This window comes from Orbicella faveolata, unplaced genomic scaffold (assembly GCF_042242905.1).
Source record: "Orbicella faveolata isolate gen_17 unplaced genomic scaffold, um_ofav_v1 contig_47, whole genome shotgun sequence".
NCBI classification, from domain to species: domain Eukaryota; kingdom Metazoa; phylum Cnidaria; class Anthozoa; order Scleractinia; family Merulinidae; genus Orbicella; species Orbicella faveolata.
In genome coordinates, this window is record NW_028301577.1 from 21,898,333 (window position 1) to 21,923,332 (window position 25,000).

The 25,000-nt window shown below is 37.8% G+C and overlaps 4 protein-coding genes across 5 annotated transcripts; 2 read left to right on the top strand and 2 right to left on the bottom strand.

The window, feature by feature from the left end:
- Positions 1-1,663: 1,663 nt before the first annotated feature.
- Positions 1,664-6,499, bottom strand: LOC110067662 (ras-related protein Rab-10-like). Its single transcript, XM_089279501.1, has 6 exons — positions 6,322-6,499; positions 5,628-5,688; positions 4,563-4,614; positions 3,639-3,716; positions 2,900-2,989; positions 1,664-2,013 (listed from the first exon to the last, which is right to left on the bottom strand). The coding sequence occupies exons 1-6, from the start codon at positions 6,431-6,433 to the stop codon at positions 1,858-1,860; spliced, it is 549 nt and encodes a 182-aa protein (XP_089135627.1). The 5' UTR covers positions 6,434-6,499; the 3' UTR covers positions 1,664-1,857.
- Positions 6,500-6,561: 62 nt separating this feature from the next.
- LOC110067661 (ADP-ribosylation factor GTPase-activating protein 1-like) lies at positions 6,562-13,077 on the top strand. The gene is made up of 13 exons (XM_020775015.2): positions 6,562-6,691; positions 6,784-6,893; positions 7,665-7,722; positions 8,430-8,543; positions 8,971-9,143; positions 9,879-9,947; positions 10,204-10,280; positions 10,498-10,529; positions 10,758-10,814; positions 10,983-11,039; positions 11,175-11,228; positions 11,412-11,471; positions 11,825-13,077. Exons 1-13 carry the CDS (start codon positions 6,632-6,634, stop codon positions 12,413-12,415), a joined length of 1,512 nt encoding a protein of 503 aa, XP_020630674.1. The 5' UTR covers positions 6,562-6,631; the 3' UTR covers positions 12,416-13,077.
- Positions 13,078-16,392: 3,315 nt separating this feature from the next.
- LOC110067665 (armadillo repeat-containing protein 1-like) lies at positions 16,393-19,455 on the bottom strand. Of its 2 annotated transcripts, none has more exons than XM_089279499.1 (7): positions 19,385-19,455; positions 18,911-18,985; positions 18,654-18,838; positions 18,336-18,420; positions 17,739-17,930; positions 17,160-17,270; positions 16,393-17,093 (listed from the first exon to the last, which is right to left on the bottom strand). In XM_089279499.1, exons 1-7 carry the CDS (start codon positions 19,442-19,444, stop codon positions 17,007-17,009), a joined length of 795 nt encoding a protein of 264 aa, XP_089135625.1. In that variant the 5' UTR covers positions 19,445-19,455; the 3' UTR covers positions 16,393-17,006. The 2 variants fall into 2 exon arrangements, with proteins under 2 accessions (XP_089135625.1, XP_020630682.2); XM_020775023.2 differs by lacking the exon at positions 19,385-19,455 and adding an exon at positions 19,084-19,284.
- LOC110067663 (mitochondrial fission regulator 1-like) lies at positions 19,398-24,716 on the top strand. The gene is made up of 7 exons (XM_020775020.2): positions 19,398-19,533; positions 19,637-19,807; positions 21,910-22,365; positions 22,609-22,736; positions 22,933-23,060; positions 23,711-23,784; positions 24,040-24,716. Exons 1-7 carry the CDS (start codon positions 19,465-19,467, stop codon positions 24,136-24,138), a joined length of 1,125 nt encoding a protein of 374 aa, XP_020630679.2. The 5' UTR covers positions 19,398-19,464; the 3' UTR covers positions 24,139-24,716.
- Positions 24,717-25,000: the final 284 nt, after the last annotated feature.

The following is a 25,000-nucleotide window of genomic DNA, read 5'->3' on the forward strand; positions in this document are numbered from 1 at the left end:
AATTTCTTCAACTATAACATTGTTATCACTGTCCAATGGAGTTGGACCATCAGGATCATCACCATAGTATTCAAAATCATATGACTTTCCATTTGAAAGGGGGTTTTCAGGCTGCATCATATGATTAAGCCACATTTGGTATGGCAACCAGTTTTTTTTCTGTTCTTACATTTTGGTGGTTGAAAGCTTCAGTGAACTGGCAAAGAGCAAGGTTTAAGGTGGAAAGATGCACTGAATTATCAGTGTCCAGGATGCCTGACAATTCCATACTACAAAAAGTGTAAAAGTACAAGTGGGAAGCACAACGGAAACATCCCTCCACAATCTTTCAATTCGTTGGTTGTGTTGATGGCCCTGCAGTGAAGCTGCCCCTCTTCTCTCTTCTAACCTGCTCCATTGTATCGCACACCAACGTTTTCAGCACCATGATCTACTCGTACTCTCGAAGGCCAAAATTCTCCGTCTCTCTTAACGGCATCCAGAAAGAATTCAAGAACTGTTTCTGCTTTATTGCTGGCACTACATTTCAAAAAGATTATTCTCCGTGAAAATCCGTCTATACAGCCGAATTAATATTTTCCATCGGATCAGAGAGTGATGTCCATCCAGATGCCAAAGCGAATTTACGCACCCCATCTCAAGACAGTATTTTGGGGATCTAATTTTGCTAACCTTTCTCTTATTCTTCTCCGTTGAACCCGTAACCCAATGGACTTAAAGAAACCTGCAATGAAATTATATCCATACTCTTGAATGATTTCGGTTCCTTATCAGGTAAGTTGTTGAAACCCCTCATATCTTCTCAGCCATACTCTGTCAATCTTCTGTGAATTGTCCATCTCCAAACTCCAATCATCTTTGTTATCGTTGTCCAGATGAATCCTAGTCCTCAAAGTTCCTCGAGCACCTCAACAGGAATTTTAAGAAATGGTCTTCCATGATTCCAACTTCTGAGTCAAAGTTCTCAAAAATTATTTCCGTTTTATCCAAGATGTCTGCAAGAAACTTAGGAAACTCAACTTCTAACTCTAGTTCTCCTTCGCCCGCCATGTTTTCAGTGCTCTCTAGTGCTTAGTTACTCTCGTTCCTGTTGGCCGCGCTCGGCCCAGGAAGATTGCATCAATATTTGAGGTATTGGATTGAATCAATATTTCAGGTATTGGATTGAATCAATATTTCAGGTATTGGATTGCACCAATATTCGAGGTATTGGACTGAATCAATATTCCAGGTATTGGATTGAATCAATATTTTAGGTATTGGATTGAATCAATATTCCAGGTATTGGATTGAATCAATATTTTAGGTATTGGATTGAATCAATATTTTAGGTATTGGATTGAATCAATATTCCAGGTATTGGATTGAATCGTGAAAATTAAAAGATTGAATTGAACCAAAAATTTTATTTACCATTGGATTGAATGCCTTTTTCTATCTTTAAATAAAACCGTTATTTAAAGGATTAAACATATATTGCAAGGATTAAATTTTGCTACAAACGGCTTGCCATATACGACTCTGATTTATAAATTGTGCATTAAAATGTCAATTCGCAAATAACGATGACATCTGGGTTTTTGTTGAAGCCTCTCTGCTTCTTTGATAAGAGCAAGCTTGCAAACACGTACAGTGGAAGGTTAATGAAAGATGATTCTATAGACAAGTTGAAATGCATGTACTTTAATATTACGGGAATTCTTCTGATATTGTAGGAGAGAATCAAATGCCAATACATGTACGCAAAATTAACTAAAACTTCAACGCACTTCCAGCACTAAACGTAATGAACTGCTATCTTCATCTATATCGTCATCAGCAAGTGCTGAGTTCATGTCATACATATTAAAGAGATCTTCAAAGCAATCTACAGCAGTGGTTACGGCCTTCAGATTCTCTTAATTCCGCATTCTCATAAAGAACTTCCTCTGCTATTAGCTTGAAGGATTCCCTGATGTTGACGCCCGTCATTCCACTGACTTCCATAAAGCAAACACCGTGGGCTATGGCAAACTAAAAAAAATGGATGGAAGTAAATTAGTGATCGCATAACTAGTTAAAAAAAAACAAAAAAAAAACAGACTTTCGTCCAAGCAACCTAACAGGATCCGCTTGTCACAAATAAATTACTCTTGTACAAAAGTGTTTGCTGTTTCACGGAGATGAAACATAGTTTACGTGATCTTACCATACACTCGAGGTGGGAAGGGAAATCCGTATAAAGGATTAACGGGACAATTGGATTACTATTTAAGTTTAAAAAGCGCATGATTTTCGCACTTGTTAAGCGCTAGTACCCCTCAGCATGTTTTTGGGGTAAAAGGCTTGAACTATTGACAACAGAGGAAAGTGTTGAGTTGTCTCTCGCCCATTAGAGTGTTTGCATCAGACTATGTTAAAAGAGACAGCCAGGACAGCCGTGTAAGCAGGGCAAGTAATAATAATAATAATAACAATAATAATAATAATAATAATACATTTATGTAGCGCTAAAATTACAAAATAATTCTAAAGCGCTTTACAATAGTAGTATTGTCAACATTGTTAGTATTGCAAGTAATGATAACGCTGAGAGTAGAGTTAATATTGTAAGTAATGTAACGATTATATATATTGTAAGTAGAGTCAGTAAGTAATGTAAATAGTGTAAGTAATATTAGTGATGTATATTATTATGTAAGTTTTATTATGTAAGTTATGTTAGTATTGGATGTAATGTTAGTATTGTAATTAACGTGTGTCGTCCAATTTAAGAAAAGAAAAAGAAACAGCCGTGTTCTATTACCTCAATTCCACAAAATAAATAAAGGAAATATGTTGGAGTGCACAATACCAAGCTAGTCATCAAAGCTTACATAAATCAAATTTTAGTAAGCTGGCAGTATATTATGACCGTTACCTTTTCCAATGCTTTCTTGGTGATAACTCTTCTGTCCTCCATGTCACATTTATTTCCAATGACAGCTATTGTGGGATATCTTTCACAGTGCTAATAAGAAATAACATTTTTTTGTTATCAGCACCGTCCATAGATAACAAGCTTAAACTTTGGCCACAATGGGTGGAGACAACTCTGTTGTCAGATTATTTTGCACGCATTGCAGGCCTATGATACCAAGCGAACTGCTCAGTCACGTTTGAGCGAGATTTTTACATTGCAAAAGCGTAAATAGGCCAGCTTTGTAGCTGTTTTATTTTGCATGCATAAATTGAGGCAATGATGCCCATAGCTAACCAAATTCAGATTGAGAACGGAAAACAGAACAAATTGGTACTGTTATGTCAAAAATATACTCAATTCTCATTTTGTTGATTGTAGATTTACAAAGTCACTCCCGGTCAGTTGGTTACTGATCAAGCCAAGATGGCTTACTAGGTCAGTTAATTAGAGCTAGCTAAACATATGAGTTTGCAGATTTCAGGCTAGAAAGACATTGATAGATATCCTATAGAGCTGAACAGAACTATTAACAAGCAGCGAGAAGGAATAATCTTTTATAAATCGAGTGCTTAAGTCTGCACCGAAAAACCAACTTCACCCAACAAGTTTCATCAAAATGTAGCATCTATTTGCTTTGCACTAGGTACTCTGTGAACCGTTTTTATTAAAGTGCATGCAAATTTTCTTCGCTACTTACCTGATCAATATCCTGTAACCACTTTGAACAACTCTTAAACGAGTTTTCATCTGTGATGTCATATACCACCATTATGCCCTGTGAGAAAGATGATTTTCCATTAAGACTGAAGACAAAAACTGAGGGCCCCTTAATATACTGAGCCCGGTCAACCGAGAGCTCGTCTACCTGCCCTTTCCTTCTTAAAAATTTCCATGTGTTCATATGAGAAGCCGGGATGGCTCGGTTGCCGAGATCTCGGTAACTGGGGTGAAAATTTCGTATACGAACACTCCAGCCCGGGTGACCGGGACGAAACTTTTTTTGAAAAAACAAAACAAAACAAGCTCCGCTTTCACATCATAGCGGCCAAAATGGCACAATTTTTGCCTTGCAAGGTATGTGTTTGCACTTCAGAAGTACGCGAATTAGCTTTATGAGTAAAGTTGTGAGAGTCCACAAAGCAGTCGCGAACGAGACGTTTATGTTACACCATTTTGGTTTTGTTTCAAATTCCGTTCAAATCTTTTGCCATCTAAGTCGACCGGGCTGAAATTTCCTATATGAACAAACACAAAACTTGGCGTCCCCGAGACCAAGCCAGCCCGGTTAGAGGGCTCATATGAAGAGGCCCTGACACCCTTGAAATACCCCTAAACCATATTTTCTTTATTAAATTCCGGGCCTAAAAGGCCTCAGTAAAAACTGCATGGCTTTGCACCAGTTAAATAAACGCTGGGTTAAACAGCCTAAGTTTCTTAGTGTAAGTTAGAAAATATCACAATCATTCAGTTTCCCCCATGCAGCTGTCTGGAGCTTAGACAGTCTAATTAACTAATGGGTATGTTCTGTTGATCAGAACAAGCAAAACCTGGTCTTATGCTCGTGTTTTAAATCAGGACCCTGCTCTTCTAAAAGTAGTATCTTACAATAAGTTATACTTACTCTGGCTCCCTTGAAAAGTGATTTCCGAATGTCTTTAGTTCCAGCTGCATCACTTGGCAGAAAATAAAACAAACAAACAAACAAACACATAATTTACTAAAACAAGAACTACTGAGCAAGACCTATAAATTGTGTTGTTTTGTACTACCATCTTTAACCCTCCTACCATACATATGAGAGGGTCTTTTGGTTTGCACCTTTTCCCCTACCCACCCCTCTGGAAATTCCAGTTAAGCTCCCATGGGCTCCTGGCTCCATACGTTCCTTTAGATAACACATTTAGATAACTTAGGGGGCCCCACATGAGAAAATAATTCTTTTTTTGGGAAAATGTGACGGATTTTCCACTTACAGTTGCTTGAGGTGTCTTTTTGTAAAAAGGCTCCAGAGTTTATTGCTATTCTAGAGTGTAAATTGTAGCAAATCTCCCACTCTCTGTTTCTTTGAGAACCTTTCTCGAAAGGGAATGCACTTAATACTTTTCTACGGAATCACACATCGTAAAATCTAAAAACAGTAATACCTTATTGTTAATTATTTTCCCGACACTTAATTTTCACGATTTTCAAAACATCGCGTAAATAACCACGTGAGATTTAATACTCTGCTATATAATTATTTAATCAAAGCGCTGCGCAGCCAAGAGGGGAGAAAGTCAGCTCTTACTCCCGAGGATCCATATGAAGAAATTGACGATGTCCTTCAATTGTAAGCGCAGACAGGCGTTGTCATGTACTCCGTATAGCTCTGCTTTGTTGCAAAGGAACATGTCAAGTTGTTTTCAGTTTTGTTTTGCTATATGGCTTTGTTCAGAGTCCTTGGGAACTATTGCTATATGGAAAATTAAAATCAGTTGTGCGTATACTGAGACTAACTGTTTGTGAATAAAGATCAGTATTTTGACAATTTTCGCGAAATTTAGTTTCGGTACCGTTTTTTTTTGGACCAAATTGTGAGATTTAAATCCCGCGGAATATGCAGTTCCATTTTCGCGAAATTAAGTTTCGGCGAAAGTAAGTGACAGTTTCAGCTTTTTTAATACTAGAATATGTTTAAAATACATACATTATTTGAAGTCTGATCTCTTTGCCCTCCACTTCAATTTTCTCTATTGTTATTTCCTGACCTGCCGGTGACACAGAATTCGCATGTTTACTGTGGGTTGGGGAGCCGTGCAACTTTCCCCCATTTCCTTCAAATAATTAAATTAATCAGCAACACATTTTACCGCTATAATAGGCCATTTTATTTTGAGGCAAAATAAGTTTAACTTGTTAAACTTTTTTTCGCAATAAAAAGTAATCTCGAGCTTCTTCAAGCTTCTTGTTTGCTTGTCCTCAGTCTTCTCCTGATCCTAGAGCCTCCGTAACCCGGAGTTTTACCCAGACTCCCATCGGTCAGATGATTTTGTTCACTCTTTCCGATGTGTATCCATGGTGATTGAACATAATTGTGATGCAAAAGAACGTAGCGTGTGAAGTGAATTGCTAATTTTAAGGGTTAATAATCGGGAATATATTTTATCGTTCGAAAAACAGGTTAAATTCCGGACGAAATTAAAACGGGATTTTAAACGGCGTATTAAAATCGCAATAAAATAATAATAGTCTAATCGCAGTATAGTGATAAAAGTGAACGATGACAAAATAAACATCATCGACGGACGACGAGCAGCTGTAATTAGCACCCCGAGGTGAAGAAAAACATGGATTACGTTCCGAAGAATAAGTGAAAAAAAATTAAATATTTATCAACTGACCTTCTGTCGTCTCCCCTTCCTTACTGCTACAAAAACTGCTGATAATGCAGCTCTTACCAACTCCTGATTCTCCTACAACCGCGATCTTTATTTCACACTCTTCTTCGGCCATTTTCCCGTCTTTATGAAGTCCATAAACAGCTGCAAATTAATATTGTGCGCAACCAGGGGCAGATGGATGGGAGAAAACCGGAAGTCATCAGCATAAGCGGAAGTGAAATACGAATTCCCGTGAGCCACCTGTGGCACAAGTACACGTAAAGCGAAAGCGGAGGCGGTGAAAGATCGGAGGAAGTTCAGTGAAATCGACATGGCCAGTCCTCGAACTAGGCGAGTTTTAAAGGAAATAAAGCCGAAGGACGGTAATAGTGTAAGTAGAATCGAAATATATAATACGAAATGTAATTTCCTATCACTCTTGTACGAAAATTGTGACCATTTCTTGTTTTTCTGATCGCGTAGAGTTGTTTCGAATGTGGGGCTCATAATCCTCAGTGGGTGAGCGTGACCTATGGAATATGGATCTGTCTTGAATGCTCCGGCAAACATCGTGGATTAGGAGTTCATTTAAGGTACAATAATATGATGCTTGCGATGTTAATGTACTGTAGTGGTCTTGGTGTAAATTTTTATGTCAAAACCTGAGGGATATATTTTTTCTCGCGGGAAGCCGGTTGCACACAAATCTCTTATTATGATTTCGGTGGTGTATGAAGTATGGAATTCTATTGAGCAAGAATTTGATGGCGTCACAGGTTTTCATTGTGGTATAACAAGTGGGTTTAATAAGTTCACAGTTGTTAATTGCTTTGGGCCTTTTTTGTTTTTCTGCCCCTTGAATTGGTTACGAATCAAGAAAAGCTAAAATTAAAATTTACAATCTCGTACGTGAGCTTAAAATACGTAAATGAGATATGTTTGCGTACAACAAAATAAACTACGAATTTCTAGTTTTACTTTAGATTAAGTAATCTCTATGTTTTAACGTATTAACATTCAGTATGTCCCTGGGTTATATTTAGGGTAAAGTTAAGTATTGTAACAGCAACTATGTTATTGTGGAAGATTTAGTTATAAACAAAAAAAGTCCTCTCCCCTCTCTGGCAACATCGTTAGCTACCTAAGAACACAAAACAGCTACATACATGTACCCCAGCCAACCCTGATCACTGAATCTATGGCCCAACATTAAAGTATTGTACCACATTCAAAAACAAATAAGTGCCCCATCCCTAACAAATTCCCATCTGCAATAAGCAACCTCCCTTGAGCTACCAACAGTCCATTAGCCCCTAATGAGCTAAATCGGATCATTAAGTAAATTATGTTGTTGAATTCTTTAGTTTTGTCAGATCAGTTACTATGGACAAGTGGAAAGATACTGAGCTGGAAAAAATGAAGGTACATACTTCAAGTTTTAAAACTGGATGACAATATAGATCTAACAGTGAAGCTTTTTACGATGTTAGGTACTGAGGTACTGTAGTACATTTTGGCACTGACATGGAAAAATAAAGTCCATTGTAAATAGAGGTAGTTAGAAATTAGGCAGCTAACACATGTTTCCTGGCCATTAAATTATAGAAACATCTATCAAACTCCTAAAACATCCATCTCATCAGGGTAATGAGCAGCTAGCTGGTAGACAATTTGGGCTTGTCCTCGTCATCATTGGAGCACGGAGTGGAAACAAAAAGTTTTCATCTTGTCTTGCCAGTGGTGGCATACAGTAATATTGTGAATGTATCAGATTAGAATCCTCAAATCCTGTCAAATGAACTCATTGAACAAGTCACTGATTTTATACTAAACTGAGTCCATATGACATGATGCTTGCCATATAATGAGTCTGGGAAAGCATCACAGGGTAATAACATTCACAGCAAGGTCCTGGGAAAATTGATCATCTGTTAACTTAACTTTGCTGTATTTTAAATGACTTCTTAATATTAATTTGTAAGTCAATTTCCTCACTGAATACTAACCTCTTGACAACTGCTTGAAATCTTAATGAACCCCCTTTTATATAATGTTCTATTAGCAGCTGCAGATTGCAGATTTTGTATATATGTTTTAAGTACTTTTTATAACAATTATCTCTAAAACAGGTTGGTGGTAATAGCAAGGCCAAAGCATTCTTCAAATCTCAACCAGATTATCGACCAGACATGTCAATTCATGAAAAATATAACAGCAAAGCAGCTGCATTGTACAGAGACAAGGTATGATTTTCTTCCAGATGCATCCTTCCTAAGATTGAAATAGCGATTCTCCTTAACCATTGCCATAATTTCTCCTAAAAAGAAATGTGAGAAGTTGGTTATTCATGGGGATATCCTTTAGCTGATGAGTTTTGTTACTCTCATCACTTGACTGGCACTGTATGGATGCAATATGGAGAAATTAGATGTTGGTCTGTTGAAGAATTCTAGTTTTAACATCACCATACACCTGGCATAGTTAATTGAACCCAATCGACTGAATTTCAATTGAAATTGAATGATTGAGTTCAGTAATGGAACTAAATTGAACTCACACAAAAACTTCGGTAATCGAACATTCAATTTCCGATTGAGTTCGACTGATTTTGATTTCTGAACATTTGACTATACACTCTGGTGCTAAAAGTTTTTCTCTTGTTTCAATTAGATTTCAACCTTAGCAGATGGAAGATCATGGTCAGAGGAGACCTCAACTGCCAGAAACTGGGAACCACCACTCTCCAGAAGTTCAAGCAGCACAGCTGGCAGCCGGATGTCAAATGGCTCAAGTTCAATGTCTCATAGTGCCTCTTCACCAGAACTCATGTTAGGAATATCAAAGTATGAAAGGAAATTTGCTGTTCAACTATAAAATGTACCACTGACAAAGTATTGCATGTTTTAAAATATATTATGTACTAGCCTTGTAACTATTTTACAAGGAAATTGTCCTGTGTTTTAAACCTTCAAAAACTTCACCAAAAACCATTGTAAAAAATGTTCAGTTTACAAATTAGAATAGTCTTATCCGCAGTAACAGTCACCTATCTATAGCATCTCCTTTCCACAACAGCCAGAATTTTTCATCCTAACCAAGTGGCAATCAGTACACAGTTTTGTTCTTATTTAAATCTGTCTACAACTGATACTTCTCAACAAGTGCCTGTCAGTTCTGCCTAGGTGGCCACTGCAGAGATGCCAACAAAAAATAATTGAAATCTGGCAGATGGCCAATTTTACCTTCTTGATCCTAAAAAACAGTTGTTCAAAGTAGAGCTCTGCCAATTCAACCACAGAAATACATAAAATATCATACAATTCCCCCAAAAAACTGGCTAAAATATGTCTGAAACATTATGTTTCATATGCTTGTCCGGTAGAATTGTTGAACCATACGGGAGACCGGGAGATCAGCTGTGTATTCAGGACACTCCTCGATAATCTGGCAAGCTTGACATAGATGTCACTGTAGTCCAAAAAGTTTCAGCTGGAAGGTTTCCTTGAGCAGGGGGAAAATGGTTTGGGCTAAGCATTTGAAATTTTCATACTGAGTCACAAGCTGTCTTGATTTTGTAGGAGTGAATTAAATTCACAAAAAGAGGATTTCTTCAGTAGAAAACAGATGGAAAATGCCTCAAGACCTGAGTAAGTTTGGAGTTATTGTTGTTATCTGCAGATAGCATTACCTAGCCAACTTAGTCAAATATTTCCCAAACTTGTTTTGTTCTGGCCTTTTTTTCTTAGGTTTATTCATTGGTTCGTTTGATCAATTAGTGACAGTTTTCTCTTCTGTTACTACTATAATTGTTTCATTATTGTCTGAGGGAAAAAGCTCTGATCCAAGATTTTGAAATTGCAGAATTTTGTTCATTGATGTTTTTTTTTTTTTTTTTTGCTGCAGCAATCTTCCCCCAAGCCAAGGTGGACGGTACACTGGGTTTGGATCAGGACCTGTAGCCACATCAAACAGCAGCTCAGGTAAGCGAAAATGCTGTTAGTTATAAGCAGCTTAGCATGATCTTCAATTTACATCCCTCTGCTGTGATGGATCTCTTTCATTATGGCATGCTCTTGTTATATTAGTTTGGGTTTCCTGAGCAGCTCATTTTACTGCTGATCAAAGTTTGCGCAATTGTTTGTTGACTGATTTTTCATTTGGTTCAGTCTGTTAATTTTGGCTTGCTTTATTTTTCAGGTTGGGATACAGCATTTTCATCACTGTCATCAGTAAGTGGGGACCATCAATTTCTCTTAACATTTTTCTTTCTTTTAACATCTCATTTCTACATTCTTGTAACCTGTTTGCTGCATACTGTATCAATGTTGTAAGACGAAATGAGAGAGTTATCACCCTTGGAAGCTTGTCTAAAAAAAAATGAAATGTATAATTCATAAGACAAACAGTTTCTGGTAATAAATTTGCAATTTTCACCTAATTTTGTTTTTGTTGTTTAGGGCTGGAGTTCATTTGCTGCAGGAGCTGCTCAATTTGCCACAGTTGCTTCCCAACAGGTTAGCAACTTATTATTATTCAACATCAAAGTTATTATTATTATTCAACAAAACACAAGAATCCACCATAATTCCTGCTTACCTGTAATTTGAAGTAAACACCTTTCCTACAGTCTGTCTCCTATTTTTACCAGGAATTAATTTAATAATAATTTAATTCAATTGTAGGCTGTCAAGCTGGGCTCTACAGTCAATGAATCAGTTATTAAACCCACAGCAACTAAGGTATGTAAAGTTCAGAAACATTTAGCATTATCATGAATATCTCTTTTATGCATAATTCACCTTTTTTTTGTCAAAAATGTAGCAATATATATAGTTCAAAAGTAAACTTAATTTTCTGTTCCTTTTAACCCATAGGCAGCAGAGCTGGGAACTACAATGAATGAAGGTGTAAAGAAAGTGTCAACCAGGGTATGTTGAAAAGCCATTGAAAGCCAAATAATAGGCTGAGGTTTTGGTATTATTTTTTTAGATTTTGTATTTCATTTTGATAACACCCCATAATGTCTTGCAAAGTAAAATTTTCCAGAAACAGACTTGTTTATTAAAATTGTAAGATTGCAGTATCTGTTTCATAATATTATTCATTTTCAGGTTCAAGAGGGCAAACTGCTTGATGACATGTCAGCTTCAATGTCTACTTTGTCCAGTAAGGTAGGCATAAACAAGTCTATAACATTTTTCTATGGTCTACACCTTGATAAACTATAGATTGAAATGACTTCATGAAGTCTTCTAAGTATTCACTCCAGGATTGGGGAATAAGACAGAAAGTGTACTGAGATTTCATAAAGAGCAGACAGAAACTTTTTGTCATGCATGACCCTACTTCAGAGCACAATTGAAATTTACATACACCATTGTATGTGCAACACAAGCAAAGAAGATGATTAATCTACGTGTTTTTCAATGTGTTCTCCTAGCATGCACCAATTTTCTCCACAGGAGATACTCATCATTGATTGTTTAAAAGTTATTCTAAACTGAAAATTTGTCTTGGCTAATAGGTACGGGATGCCAGTACCAAGGGATGGACAAACCTGCAGACTGCCAGTGTGAAAGGCTGGGCCAATATTCAAACATTTGTCAATCAAAACAGCAGTGGTGATTATGGTACAAAATCTCTCACAAGTGGTGCAAACTCTGGAGGAGGCTATGGAGCTGTCAATGGTGTGTCGCCATTCAGCAATGCGACTAGTCATGGCGATGGAAACTGGGATTGGGATAGTTACACAGATATCAATGAAGAGGAGGTTGATGACGATGAGGGGATTAATGTTAAAACAACAACAGAAGGTGGTGATGAGGATGATAATGGAGATTCTTGGGCCTGGGGAAGTGACTCAGAGAGCCCAAAACAAAAGTTGCCACCCAAGAATGGTGTCTCTGGGGTTGCAAAGCAATCATCAGCAAGAGCAACTACCAGGACACCACCAAAGACTGATGCCACAGCCAGTAACGATGGCTGGGGAGATCTGATAAATTGGGACAATGATGAGTGGGGTGAATCAAGTGGATGGAGTAATGAGGACTGGCAGAGTCCTGGTAGTAAATCAAAGATATCTGCTGGAGGGAATGGGGGGAAGAAAGCTGACTGAATATGAACCATATTTTCATACACAGACAGACAGTGCAATCATTATTTATTTCTGTAACCAAACTATGATGCAATCACTGTGTCACTACTTCAATCAGGTCCATTAAAACATAGCAAGATATTGTAATACTTTTTGGGGGGTTGGAGGTTCTGGACAATGAATAATTCTTAATATAACCTGACACTGGCCGTAATTAGGCAATCACAAAAATACTGAAGTGACATTTTGTCCTGCATTGTCCTAAACTAATCTGTCCACTGTAATTATGTATTAAATTGTTGTTGTTGCAAGTCGCAAGTCCATTCAATTTGATAGATTTGCTGGTTGCTGAAGAATACCATGATTCAGGCTAGGGGCATAGAATTTATTATCCACATATCTTTTTTTTTTTTTTTGGACTTACTATGAGTGGACTTTTCTCTTTGATGTTTTTTTTTCCCATTGGTTACCATTTCCTGGCAAACCACAGAACTTCTAGACACTAATGAGGGCCAGAGAGGAGTGTCCAGGAGGAAAAAAGAGGGAAAGAAACCAATCATCAATAGCTTGGTATAATTTTAATTTATCAAGTTATTATGAAAATAATATGGGGAAAGTGTAGTACGCAGACACCACATTGGTGACCCTCTTACAGAAGCATTAAAAATAGATTCCACTTCAAAGCTCTGTCTTGAATATGTGAAAAGAACAACTTAGTCGTTTGAAGGAAGGGAAATACAAGGCATACCCCTATCTTTATGACAGCACTTCTTTTTACCAGGCTAAATCCAGATTTTGCAATCAGAAATAAGTCAGATTTCTCAATCCATTTATGGCCAAACCAATCTAAGATTGCAGTCCAAACAATCCATGTCTCAAGGCAAATCATTTAGATTTGAAACCAAAGCTGGTTCCACTTGAGCAAACTTGTTCTGGATTTCATCTTTGTGTTTAAAAAAGGCATTCCCAGGCCCCTTGCTGTAGTAGCTCGACCTTTTTTTCAGTTTTTTGTTCCAGCTTCTATGAACATTCAAGCAAATTATGTGGATTAACTAATTCCAAAACTGGATTGGTTAAAATGAATGCTACCTATTTGTGATCCCCTTGGCACCCAGGAGCCTGCGAGGATAGAATAGTTTGTGTTGATTTTAGAATGTTGAAGAAGTCAGTGCTGTAGATTGTGCAGAGTTAGAGTAAAATTGTTAATATTTTTCAGAAAACATTGGTTAGGGGAGGTGGACTCTTGCTTCCTTCTTTGAAATATATTTAAAGTCTCAAATGTACAGGGTATTCATTTATCAAGCATGTAAATAAGAATTTTTTTGTTACACAACTGTGCTAGTTCAGAGGTCCAATAACTAAAATCAACCAATGGGATTGCTTTATTGCCAGTCCAATATTCTCTAAGCATTGGACTGGGCACTGTGCCCAGTGATCCCACAGTGAACAAACAGAATAATGTAAGTGTCAATGGTATTTAGCTTACTAGGTTACTCTTAAGATTTTCAGGCAGTTAGAGTCGTGTAATAAATCTCATATTAACCAAGCTTGCTTGGTATCATACTGGAAGAATATTGACCCTTGGTCTTTTAGGTATGGACCTCGCTGTGCTTGGTCAGTACAGTTAAGACCTCGGGCTAATATTCTCCCAGTATGGCCTTCGCACTTGGTTAATAAGATATATGAATTGGAGTCATAATTTTACCCACAACATAAGCCTACAATTTATTTTTGCCAAGCTCTACATATGCTATTCTCAAATATCAAATTGAATTAAAAGCTTCACTGACAAAGTGGAAAATAATTGTGGCATGAAGGATTAACAAAAGGTCTCAAGTTTGATTTCATGATTTGTAATTTGTACAGGAAAGTAATAATTATAATTATTGTGTTCATTTGTGAGTGCTAAGAAAAGAAAAGAAAAAGAAAAAAAACAGTCATTCTAAACTGGTGCATACAACCAGTGTTCCAGATAAGTGAGGGGTCTCTGGTCAAAAACCTAACAAGGTCAGCTACATGACCCAACAAATTAATAGAAAATTTACAATAATTTTGTGGGAACAGTTGCAATTGACCTGTTGGAACTCCTTATTGATATCCTGTCTTGAAAACTTATCTGGAACCTTCACAACTAGTGAATTGAATGTAACAGATTCAACGAAACCTTATACATGTACAGGAAACAATGTACTCTATATTCTTTACTGTTCAATGAGTTCTGTTGTTTAAGACTGCATTTCACAACACTGAGTGGGAGAAGTAGTTACAGTTGGACCCTATTAATTTGAACTCAGTTATTTTGAATTCGTTGTTCAAACTCAAAACTATTTTCATTGGATTTGCCCTATATTCCCTTGGATTTGCCCTTCAGCTATTTGCTATCAGCTATTTCAAACTCTTGCTATTTCGAACAATTTTCCGTTTCCCCTGAGAGTTTGAAATAGTAAGGTTCAACTGTATTCTTCAATTTTACCTTTCAATACAATATTATGTAATTATTTTGACACAGGAAGAAAAAGAAACAATAGTTTAGAAGGATATTAAACTCAAAAAAATTAATGAGCTGTTGTTTATTCAGTCATTAATAAAAGGGGTGATCCATTAACAGCTTATTATTGAAGCTCAGTGATGACTATTGTAAGATTTCAGGAGGGTACTACAATGGCAACATTTTATGACGCTTATATGAATTAGCACCTAAAGTTCCAGGGGGGGCTTCCATATAAGACAACTTTTGGTTATTAGTTCTAAATATCGTCCACGACCACCCCTCGACTATATACGAGTTGGTGAAGTAATCAAGTCTAGTAAACAGGCCAGGAATTTAGGAGTTGCATTCGATCAATGTTTGGATTTCAAAGAACATGTTAAAATAACCTGCAAGAGTGCATTTTTCCGCATTCGTAGTATAGCTAAAATTAGGCGATACCTATCCCAGAGTACTACTGAAACTATTGTTCACGCTTACATAACATCGCGTTTGGACTATTGTAACGCCCTACTGTACGGTCTCCCAAAGTATCTGATTAATAGACTTCAGCTTGTACAGAACTCAGCAGCTCGCCTTGTTACCTTGACTAGAAGGCAGGAACACATCACACCAATACTAAGGAGCTTACATTGGTTGCCAGTTCATTTTAGGATTATTTTCAAAATATTGTTGTTAACTTACAAAGCTCTGAATGGACTGGCCCCTGATTACATTAGAGACCTACTGCGATTTAACATTTCTGGTCGGACACTAAGATCTTCAAACAACAGGTTGCTTGATGAGCCTAGAGCAAATCTTAAAACCTATGGTGAAAGGGCTTTTTCCATGGCGGCACCAAGGCTCTGGAATAAACTACCCCTCCAGATCAGACTTTCATCACCAGAGGCAGTTTTTAAGGCTAATCTTAAGACTTATCCTTTTAAGCGTGCATTTGATTTGTAGTTTTTACTTTTTATTTGTAGCCTAATTGTATTATATAGCGTATTTGATTCTTAGGATTTTAACTTTTAGGATTTAGGATTTTAGGTTTTTAAAGAATTAGGATTTTAATTTTAAAGTATTGTAAAGCGCCATGGACAATTAGTGGAAAATGGCGCTATATAAATGTATATTTATTTATTTATTTATAAAAAGGGTGGCAGTGCTTGTTGTCGTTTTAGGGTTAAAACACAGTTTTGGTACCTCTTAGGGTGTTAAGCCTAGGAAATTAGTGATATTTTAGAATTGGTACCTCACAGGGGCAAAAAATATTTCAAGCCATGCCCACTAAACAGGATCCTGGTACCTTCTAGGGGGCCCCTGTCCCTTTTATATGGGAGTTCCCCCTGGGCTTATAGTACTTTGGGATGCTTGCATCTAGTTGTCGCTTGTGAGAGAATCAGGATTCTCTAAGAGGGTACAATGAGGTTGCCCACATGTCAAGTGATATTCATCACACTTCTACGGATAATGTTAACCTGTCTATGCAGTGAGCCAGATACAAATGTGAAAAATGATGTAAAACAGCTGATTTTAAAACCTCCAATTTATTGTTAGTGGTACACAGATGTTAACATTTGCAACTATTTACAAATTAAATGTTTAAGCCTAGTTCGCACTGTGTCCTTTCCACAATAGAAATTAAGAATTGAACCTGCCTTTTATGATACACTGTAAAATTAACTGTAAGCTTTTCGTTGTTACTAACACTGTTTCTTAAATGCCAAATTTTTGGCCAAATCTTCAAGCATGGAATGAAAAGACAATAATGACAATCAATAACTTTAAAGTAATTTAGAGTACTGCGATGATTTCATTTCCAGTCCATGCTGTTTGCTGGGAGCTGATTAAAACACCCAGCTGTGTATAAATTTAAAGCTGTGGGTGGTGTCATACAATTTGACTTGGCCATAGAGAAAACATTTTGTTTTATAGCCTTGTTACTAACAGTTCAACCAAACAAGTTTTAACCTTGGTTTGGAGTGTTGAAGTTAGTTGTGTAAATCTTAACAGTGGAGGACTGATCAAAACTAGGGATCTGGACAAAAACAAATTATCTTTACCAGAAATAATCAGGTTAACACTCTTTGTCCATCTAGCTAGGTATGCACAAACATTTATAAATCAGTTTCTTTTCTATTTTCACCAATACAGTGTCTTGCTAAAGAAACTTGACACACTGGAAAACCATCCATTTTCTTTGTCATTTCCTCCAACCCTTGCAATTGCCTAAAGGAAAAAAATGGTTAGATAGGGACTGAGTTAAAAACATGAATTTCTGTGTCTCTTGCTTACCTTGTCAGAAATAACTACATTGTCATCTTCCTCTGGAAGATAATCTGGTAATGCACTGCTGTTCCCTTTTCCACAACTACTGACAGGAGCTGCACCAAAGGACAACATTACCTGGTTCGAGATAATGAAAAAAAAAGACTTCATCAAAATGTTACTGCAACGCACAAGCATGCATGCAGCACTGCCCAGCTACAACTAGTAGTAACTGCCATACGGAATAACTTCATAAATCTACCCTGGGTGCAGGAAATGCCCCCCCCCCCCCCCCCCCCAAGGTCTAAGAGAATGCCACACTGGAGCATTCTCTCAGACCTTGGGGCAAAAAATCCACTGGCACCCAGGGTATTATCATACATCAGTATACAGAGTAGATTTATGAGGAGGAGGGGGCCACACCCACCTTTTGGAATTTTTTTCTAAAAGTTGTAACCAGCCTTCTTTGGAGCAGTAGTGAGGGTGTTCATCTACTATGGCTATGGGGTGAGGTTGCACTCTTCCGAAATTATATATCGGTCCCTGCTTTACAAATGTGATCACATCAATTAGTAAGAACTTCCCTTTGACTTACTGTTAACCCACCTCTTCTCCTCTTTCATTCCTGACAACTTGCTGAGCTGACAACAATTTTGTATTATTGATGGCATCACATAGCATTTCTGGGGACAACTCTACTTTGCATCTTATTATACACCTGGACTTAGTCATGACAAATGTAAAGCTGATCACTCCTTTAACTTTTAATAGCTCTTCCTCACATAGCTTTCTAGTAATCTGGGGAACAACAACATGCTGAATGTGAGCAAATAAAATAAAAGAGCAGAGAAGAACATATGTGGGCTTTGTTAGTTGTGGGTCTACTGAACACGTCAACTTTTTCAACTTAATTACAATCCTGAAAATATACTGGTAACAATGTTTAATTGGTTCTGGGTCGGTGAAAAGATTAGGTATGTAAATCAATGTGCAGTTACGGAAAATATCCATACTCCCCAACCGAAGGGATTGGAATTTCCTGGGGTGAAGAAGAAGGGGTGGGGGGTAGCTAGGAGGTTCCTGTAAGACCATACAATTTAAAGAAATGTATGAAGAGGGGTGGAGAGGTCTTAGAAAAAAATCCCTTTTGTGGGTGAGGTATACATATTTTCTGGAACTGCACAATGATAGTATGATCCAAACCTGGTTTGCCAAGCCTTTGATTTGCAGAGTTACTACTTTTGCCCTCTTGTTCAAATTCCCTAGAAAGAAGGATTGCGATGTGCCACTGTGTAAAGAAAAGTAAAAAATACAATTTACAATGTACAATACAATTTATTACAATAACTAAAATAATCATAACACCAGAGAAATACAAATGTTTTTTTTATTTTATTTATTTTCTTTTTTTGAAAAGTATAAATGTATATCAATGTGTACTTACTTGGTAAAACTAAATAAAAGTGTCAAATCACATTCAAAAGAAAAGAAGTACATATTAAGCTTATTTAGTTTCAATACCTGGATCTTTTGTTTGAAGCTGTGTTGACGGGAGGTATGATATTTTGATAGATTTCCTTTGCCATTTGCCTTGCTTTCGCGTTATAACCTTCTTTGTGCATGATAGTTTTTAAGCTGATAACCATTCCTATTTCTTCTCTCATTTTGGATCGGTTTGGTTGAAATTCCGACAAGAATTTCAAGGCCTGAAGAAAGGAAGAGAAAAATGGTCAAACACATTCTTTCGAGTGACTGAAAGAATAAGTTGATTAGCAAACCTCCAAGGCTGTAACAACTACTTTTACATCTTCGTTGTCGAGAAATAAAACCAGTCCTGCGAGGCAACCTTGATCCTATAAAAAATAAGGAAACCAATGTCATTTTAAAGATGATAAAACATACCTGGCCGACGGAGAATCGGGCACTCGGGAATACAATTTAAATTTCGTACTTTAACAATGGTTGCTCTGTTCTGTGGATCAGCAGCTAAGTTCTTAAGGTGTTCAACTACCCCTAGAGCAGTCATAATGTTCTCTTAACGCAATTTTCTACCAAAAAATCTCTTGCTCTCGGCTCAAAGTCAGAAATCGTTTCTCTCGCTGTACTCGCAAAGAATGTTTGATTCGCCTTCCACATGCGCGTGTTCAAACCAGCCGCTCTTAAATCTGATTGGTTAACGGTTGTAAACGCGGAACTCTGATTGGTCAGTTCAACATGCATATCCGTGACAACAAAATGTTTAAAAAACTCACCCGATCATGCGGTGCTGATGTTCGGTTGATCGCTTTCCTCTTCCTCTGTCCTGTTGGCATTTAAATTAGTGGTAAATGCAATGGATACTGCTTTTGAAGTCATGAGAATAGTCCTGGAGTATTTTGGCTGGGATGGAAACGAAATCGAAGTATGTTTATTTGAAGATTGGTACCTAGAGATTCCAAGTGCATGTGACCAGCCTTTCAAACATTTTAATATTCGATAATTCATTCTTATGTTTTATGTTTCAGGAGTTGCTTTATAATCGAGACAGAAGATTTATGAACCACAGAAGAAGCATCGTTCGACGAATCGACAGAGAGTTATCACGTTATCAGATCAAATTGTTTACCAAACGCAGCATAGTTCGCGAGATTGGAAGTCGACTGCCCTTGAAACCATGTAAAAGACCGTATTTTGAGGTAAACTGCAGCAAAACAGATAAGCTTAGCGTGTTAGATGTCCCAGTAGATTACTAAACTGTTGACACTCCCTCTGATTTGCACTGCTCGATCGTTCACAAGAGAGATCTTGGAAGAGAACAAAACATTAGCTTTCGTTGGCGAAAATCCGTCTACAGGCAACAATTCTTGTAGATTATATCCCACTTCCTTAGGCCCAGTTCATACGTCGCATTTCTGCCGTGTCGAATTCAATTCAATTAAGTGCGGCAGAAATGCGACTGTCGATTCATACGTCGCACTTGTGTCGCACTTAATTCGGAATTTGTACTGTTGGGTATGTCAGCCAGCGGAAAATGTTTTAAACGGAGGGTATTCAATATGGCGGACGAAAATACTGAGCGACGAAGAACTTTAATTTTGCAAAAAATTGACCGCCAATGGAACGAGAAGGAGAAGGCTGACAACGGAGCAGTATGTGTTGCAATATGTTCAGGTTGCATTGGGTCGAGAATGGCCAAGTTTCTTTTTCTTGAGCGGGAAAACATTTACGCATGCTCAATACATTAACATAATGTATGCATTAGATTCGACACAGCAGAAATTCGACGTCTGAATCGGTGTCGCATTTCTGTCGGATAATGCGACAAGACCAGTCGAACGTGCGGCAGAAATGCGGCAGCCGATTCAGACGTCGAATTGCTGTCGAATTTAATTCGTTGAATTGAATTTGACACGGCAGAAATGCGACGTATGAACTGGGCCTAAGAAATAAAAGGCACACAATGCATGCAGAAGCGATGACGTTTAAAACTTGTTCCTAGAAGATTGGAACATGAGCAGACAAACTGATTCTTAAACTTTTGGGTTAGAAATTTTAGGGGTTTACATTTAGGGTAGTCCATTCATGGTTCATTCAAGTAGTTCCTGTACCAGGTCCATCTTGTTAGTCCATGTGCTAGGGGTCAGGGAAATGTACCAACCCAAACAAAAAGCACTCCACTGAAAAGTTCCCCTCTCTGAAATCAACACCTTATATTATCTTTAAAGATATTTGGCAAAGCTAATTACCTCACCGGAAATTAATTTGTTGTTTTAACCATATACTTGTCCAAGAGAAAATCATTTTCCCTTGACTTGTCATATCGCGTGCGCGACCCGCTTGTCTATCTAAAATTGTATGTATCGAAGATATATTATTATGAGTTTGCCCTTGAGCGCAAATTTATCCGACACTGTATAAACCAAAATCCACCCCCAAATCTTCGTTTAAAAGCTTAAATTAAAAGCACTCCACTGATCCTACAAACAGCAAAGGAAAGCTGCAAAGGAAACCCAAAGGAATGTTACTCTCTCTGAAATCGACACCTTATTATCTTTAAAAATATTTGGCAACACTAATTATCTCACCGGAAATTAATTTGTTGTTTCAACTGTATACTTGTCATAATGATTAAAAGCAGTCTGCTGATCCTACAAACAGCAAAGGAAAGCTGCAAAGCCTCCACCGATCGCCTGTGCAACTTACTTGTCTATCTAAACTTGTATGTATGGAGGATATGTTCTTATTATGAGTTTGCCTGTGAACGCAAATTTATCCGATACTGTTTAAACCAAAATCCACCCCTAAATCTTCTTTTAAAAGCTCCAATTAAAAGCACTCTGCTGAACCTACAAACAGCAAAGGAAAGCAGCAAAGGAACTCCCAGAGTGCATTTCGCTTCCACAGGGGGATAAAAAGTGTACGACATAAGCACACGGACATAAGCGCGACAAACTATGCAAAATCTCTATCCAAAGGAATGCATGTATGCCAGCATAAAGCGATGGTGTCACACATCACGTCATCGCTTAAAAATCAGACGAGTGGAAAGATAAAGGCATTGGGTTTACTGATGATGCGATTGGGAGGAGGGAATAGGTGGGGTGGGGGGGGGGGGGGTTGAGGGGAGGAGGCAATGTAAGAGGGTGTAGGAAGATTGTAAAGAAGTGTCTAGCAACTACTAACAGTAATTGCATGGGAAGTCCCACTCCAGGAATTGACATGAAACAGATTGAGACCTATTCTGGAGAAAAGAAAACCTCACTTGCTATACATACTGGGTTATTTTTGAATTTTCCAGCTAAGCCTTAACAGAAATGTGCAAGAACTTGGTAATGAGATTGAAGGAAAGCCAATGTCCCAAGTGCTGATGGCATCTTTGGCCGATGTTGGCTGGATAACTGATGATGACGACGTCATATTTTCTGAGCCTATCCCTGATGAGGAGATAATTCAAAATGAACACGGGAGTCCAGAAAAAGAAATAGAGACAATAACGGTCTGTGAACTACCTGCAGTTGCTGTACAGGAAACCACATCAAGCAACGAAGCTATGCAAAAAATTTCTGCTTTGGAGGATGAGTTACAGAAATTGAGAGCTCAAATAGCAATGATGATTGTTACAGCTCCGCAAAATCAAGCAACTCCATCCACCCCAGTGGGGGCACCAGCTCCCCCTCCCCCTCCACCACCACCTCCTCCCCCACCGACACCCATGTCAACACCTTTGAAGCCAGTTTCGCAGATCATTAGAGAGGTAAGTCACAGGCTTATAGTGACACTATATTGTATTCTAATGCCAGTATATATATTAGTAAATGTGTGAACTTTTTTGCAGCCAAACAATCCGTAAATCCAGCAAAGGTACTTTAAATGTAATGCTAGGGTTCAAAATAATACTTTTAAAAGAAACTATTTTGTTTGTGTTACCAATTTCAATTTATATTGACTGAGAGCTTCCTGGATGAAATATATGTTTAATGTACGTTTTCTCAAACAGAACAGAGCGAAAAGGTTGTCACTCGCACCAGGGACAGGAATTAGTGAACATTCCGCTGGGGCCAGTTTGCCAAACATGACAGATGTCCTGAAAGGACTGGGGAAAGTAAAACTAAGATCTGTTGAGAGGTAAGTACTATCAATTTTGAGTATGCACATGTCAGACTCATACCAAGTTGCGTCACTTACTTGTGCTATAGTTTACGGGAATTACGGTATTTAGTGGGCTAGTGTTGTATCAAAAGTCGGAAGTAAACATTAATAAGTGACGACTGGGTATGGGTTTGTGTCAGTTTAACATCACCGTGTAACCACTTCTCTCTAGATCACCAGGTGGCACACCCTTAAGGAAGCCCCCCATCACCACGGACGGCAGTGACCCGGCCTCAATCATTGCACAAGCCCTCAAGAAAAAGTTTGCACACAGAAGATGTCAAGAGGCTAATTCTCCAGGTACGCCATATTGTACATTATCAAGATTTTTTAACCTAGTACATAGCAGATGCAGGGTTAATATACAAACACACAAGCTCAAGGGATATGAGGAGCTCCCTTATGCATACCCCCCTCCAGTTACTTGCACACTTGATAATAGACCACTTTCGCATTTTCGGTATTGGACTGGAACTAGCTTGTAATGGAGGCTCATGCGGGGAAATATCATTACAAAGAGATTAAACTCATTTGCATTTGAAAAGACTCCCTGCATTAGCCTCAGCTGTAAGCTACCTCCAGGCCAATAGCGAGTCCCTTCACTTGAAAGCAATCTATCTATTATCTTAAACAAGGATGTCAAATTAATTACTAGATAATAATACTATATGCTGGGTGGAAAGGGTTTTTCACCAAGATAATTGGATCCTCTACTCTTGTAACCTGCTCACTTAACACTTCAATTTGTTATGAAAATTTTAAGAGAAGTTAGAAATTAAACAATAATGAGAAAGTTCAGGCTGATCAAATTCCAAATTGGTTCAACCAACAGTTGGTGGATTATTAGTTAACTCATGTGCTTGTCAAGGGAAGTGAAGAATGTCAAGGCAGACAGTAGGTGCATAGTCACAAATCACTAAATGAATGTTTTGTTGTCTTTTGTACTGAAGATGCCAATAAAGAAAACAACAGTCCAGGATCACCATTTGGCACACCAACCTCCAGCCCCAACAAATCTGTGCCTGTAAGTATAGTAAAATTTACTATTAAATAAACACTAATCACGACTAGAACAGCCTGTCCTACCCTAAAATTCAACAGTCACGTTTTGGTGAGCAATAGATCTTTCTTTCCTATGTTCACTGGCTCTGTCACTTTACTATTTGCTTCCCTGACTCGAGTTCAAAGTACCTAACAGAAAATGAAAATATGATCGTTATTTGAATTTAAAAATCAAAAACTTTAATTTGATCGCAATCCCTTCTCAATTTTTCTCCAGTTTGGACCCCACCTGCTAAAGGCAACAAACAAGAAAAGACGTTCAAGTACTGGACTGAATCGAACAACAAAGCCTAGTCCACTGGTTGAAGTCTGCTGACTGGCTGAGAAGATTTTAATAAGAATTTACTTCCATCTTATCGTGTAATTAGAAGTGTTCAATTTTTTCTACCAAATGTTGCATTTTCCATGACAAGCATATCATGTCACCTCTGACTTTTATTCAGGTTGTACCTCAGGGGGTTTGAGGACACCCCTTGACCTGGCCCAGATTGGTGACAAATAATTAAGAGATGAAAACTTTGAACTATGGACAGTTTTAATTCCATGACATTAGACTTATTACCAAAGGACACCGGGTTGTACATACAAATTATTTAGTGCATTAAATTTTCATTTTTTATTCTCAAGGGGTGAAGGTTAAGTTGACACTACTGATAAACCAGTAAATTATAAATTAAAACGGTTTACTACTTACAAGCCATGTAAATAATATTACTAACAGCTTGTTAATTCCTTCAACTTCTCCTTATTCTTTATAGTGGAAACAAAATCAGGTCAGACAGGTTGTCCGAGTCTCCTAGTCTGATGAAACAAGATATGGAAAAATGCTCTTAGCTATGTTTAATCTCTTTTCTTGTAAATATGAATTTCAAATAAATTGGTGAAGCCTTGTGATCGTTGTCTCAGAAACAACCTTTATAATACGATTATTAATTGAGTAAGCTGCATTGGAGCTTTGGTGACAAAGTTTCGGACTTAAGTTACAGTGTTGCCACCAGCAACTTTCCTCATTTCCAATAGTAACAACATTGTCGCCTGCAATTTCATGCACCTTGCTGCCAATGATGTCAAAGGCAGATACGTTGCCATTGGAAATGGAGCCAGTTGTCCATGACAACAACACAAGTTGATGATACAACCTGGTTACCAAACTTTTGTTGCGCCTTACTCGACCGATA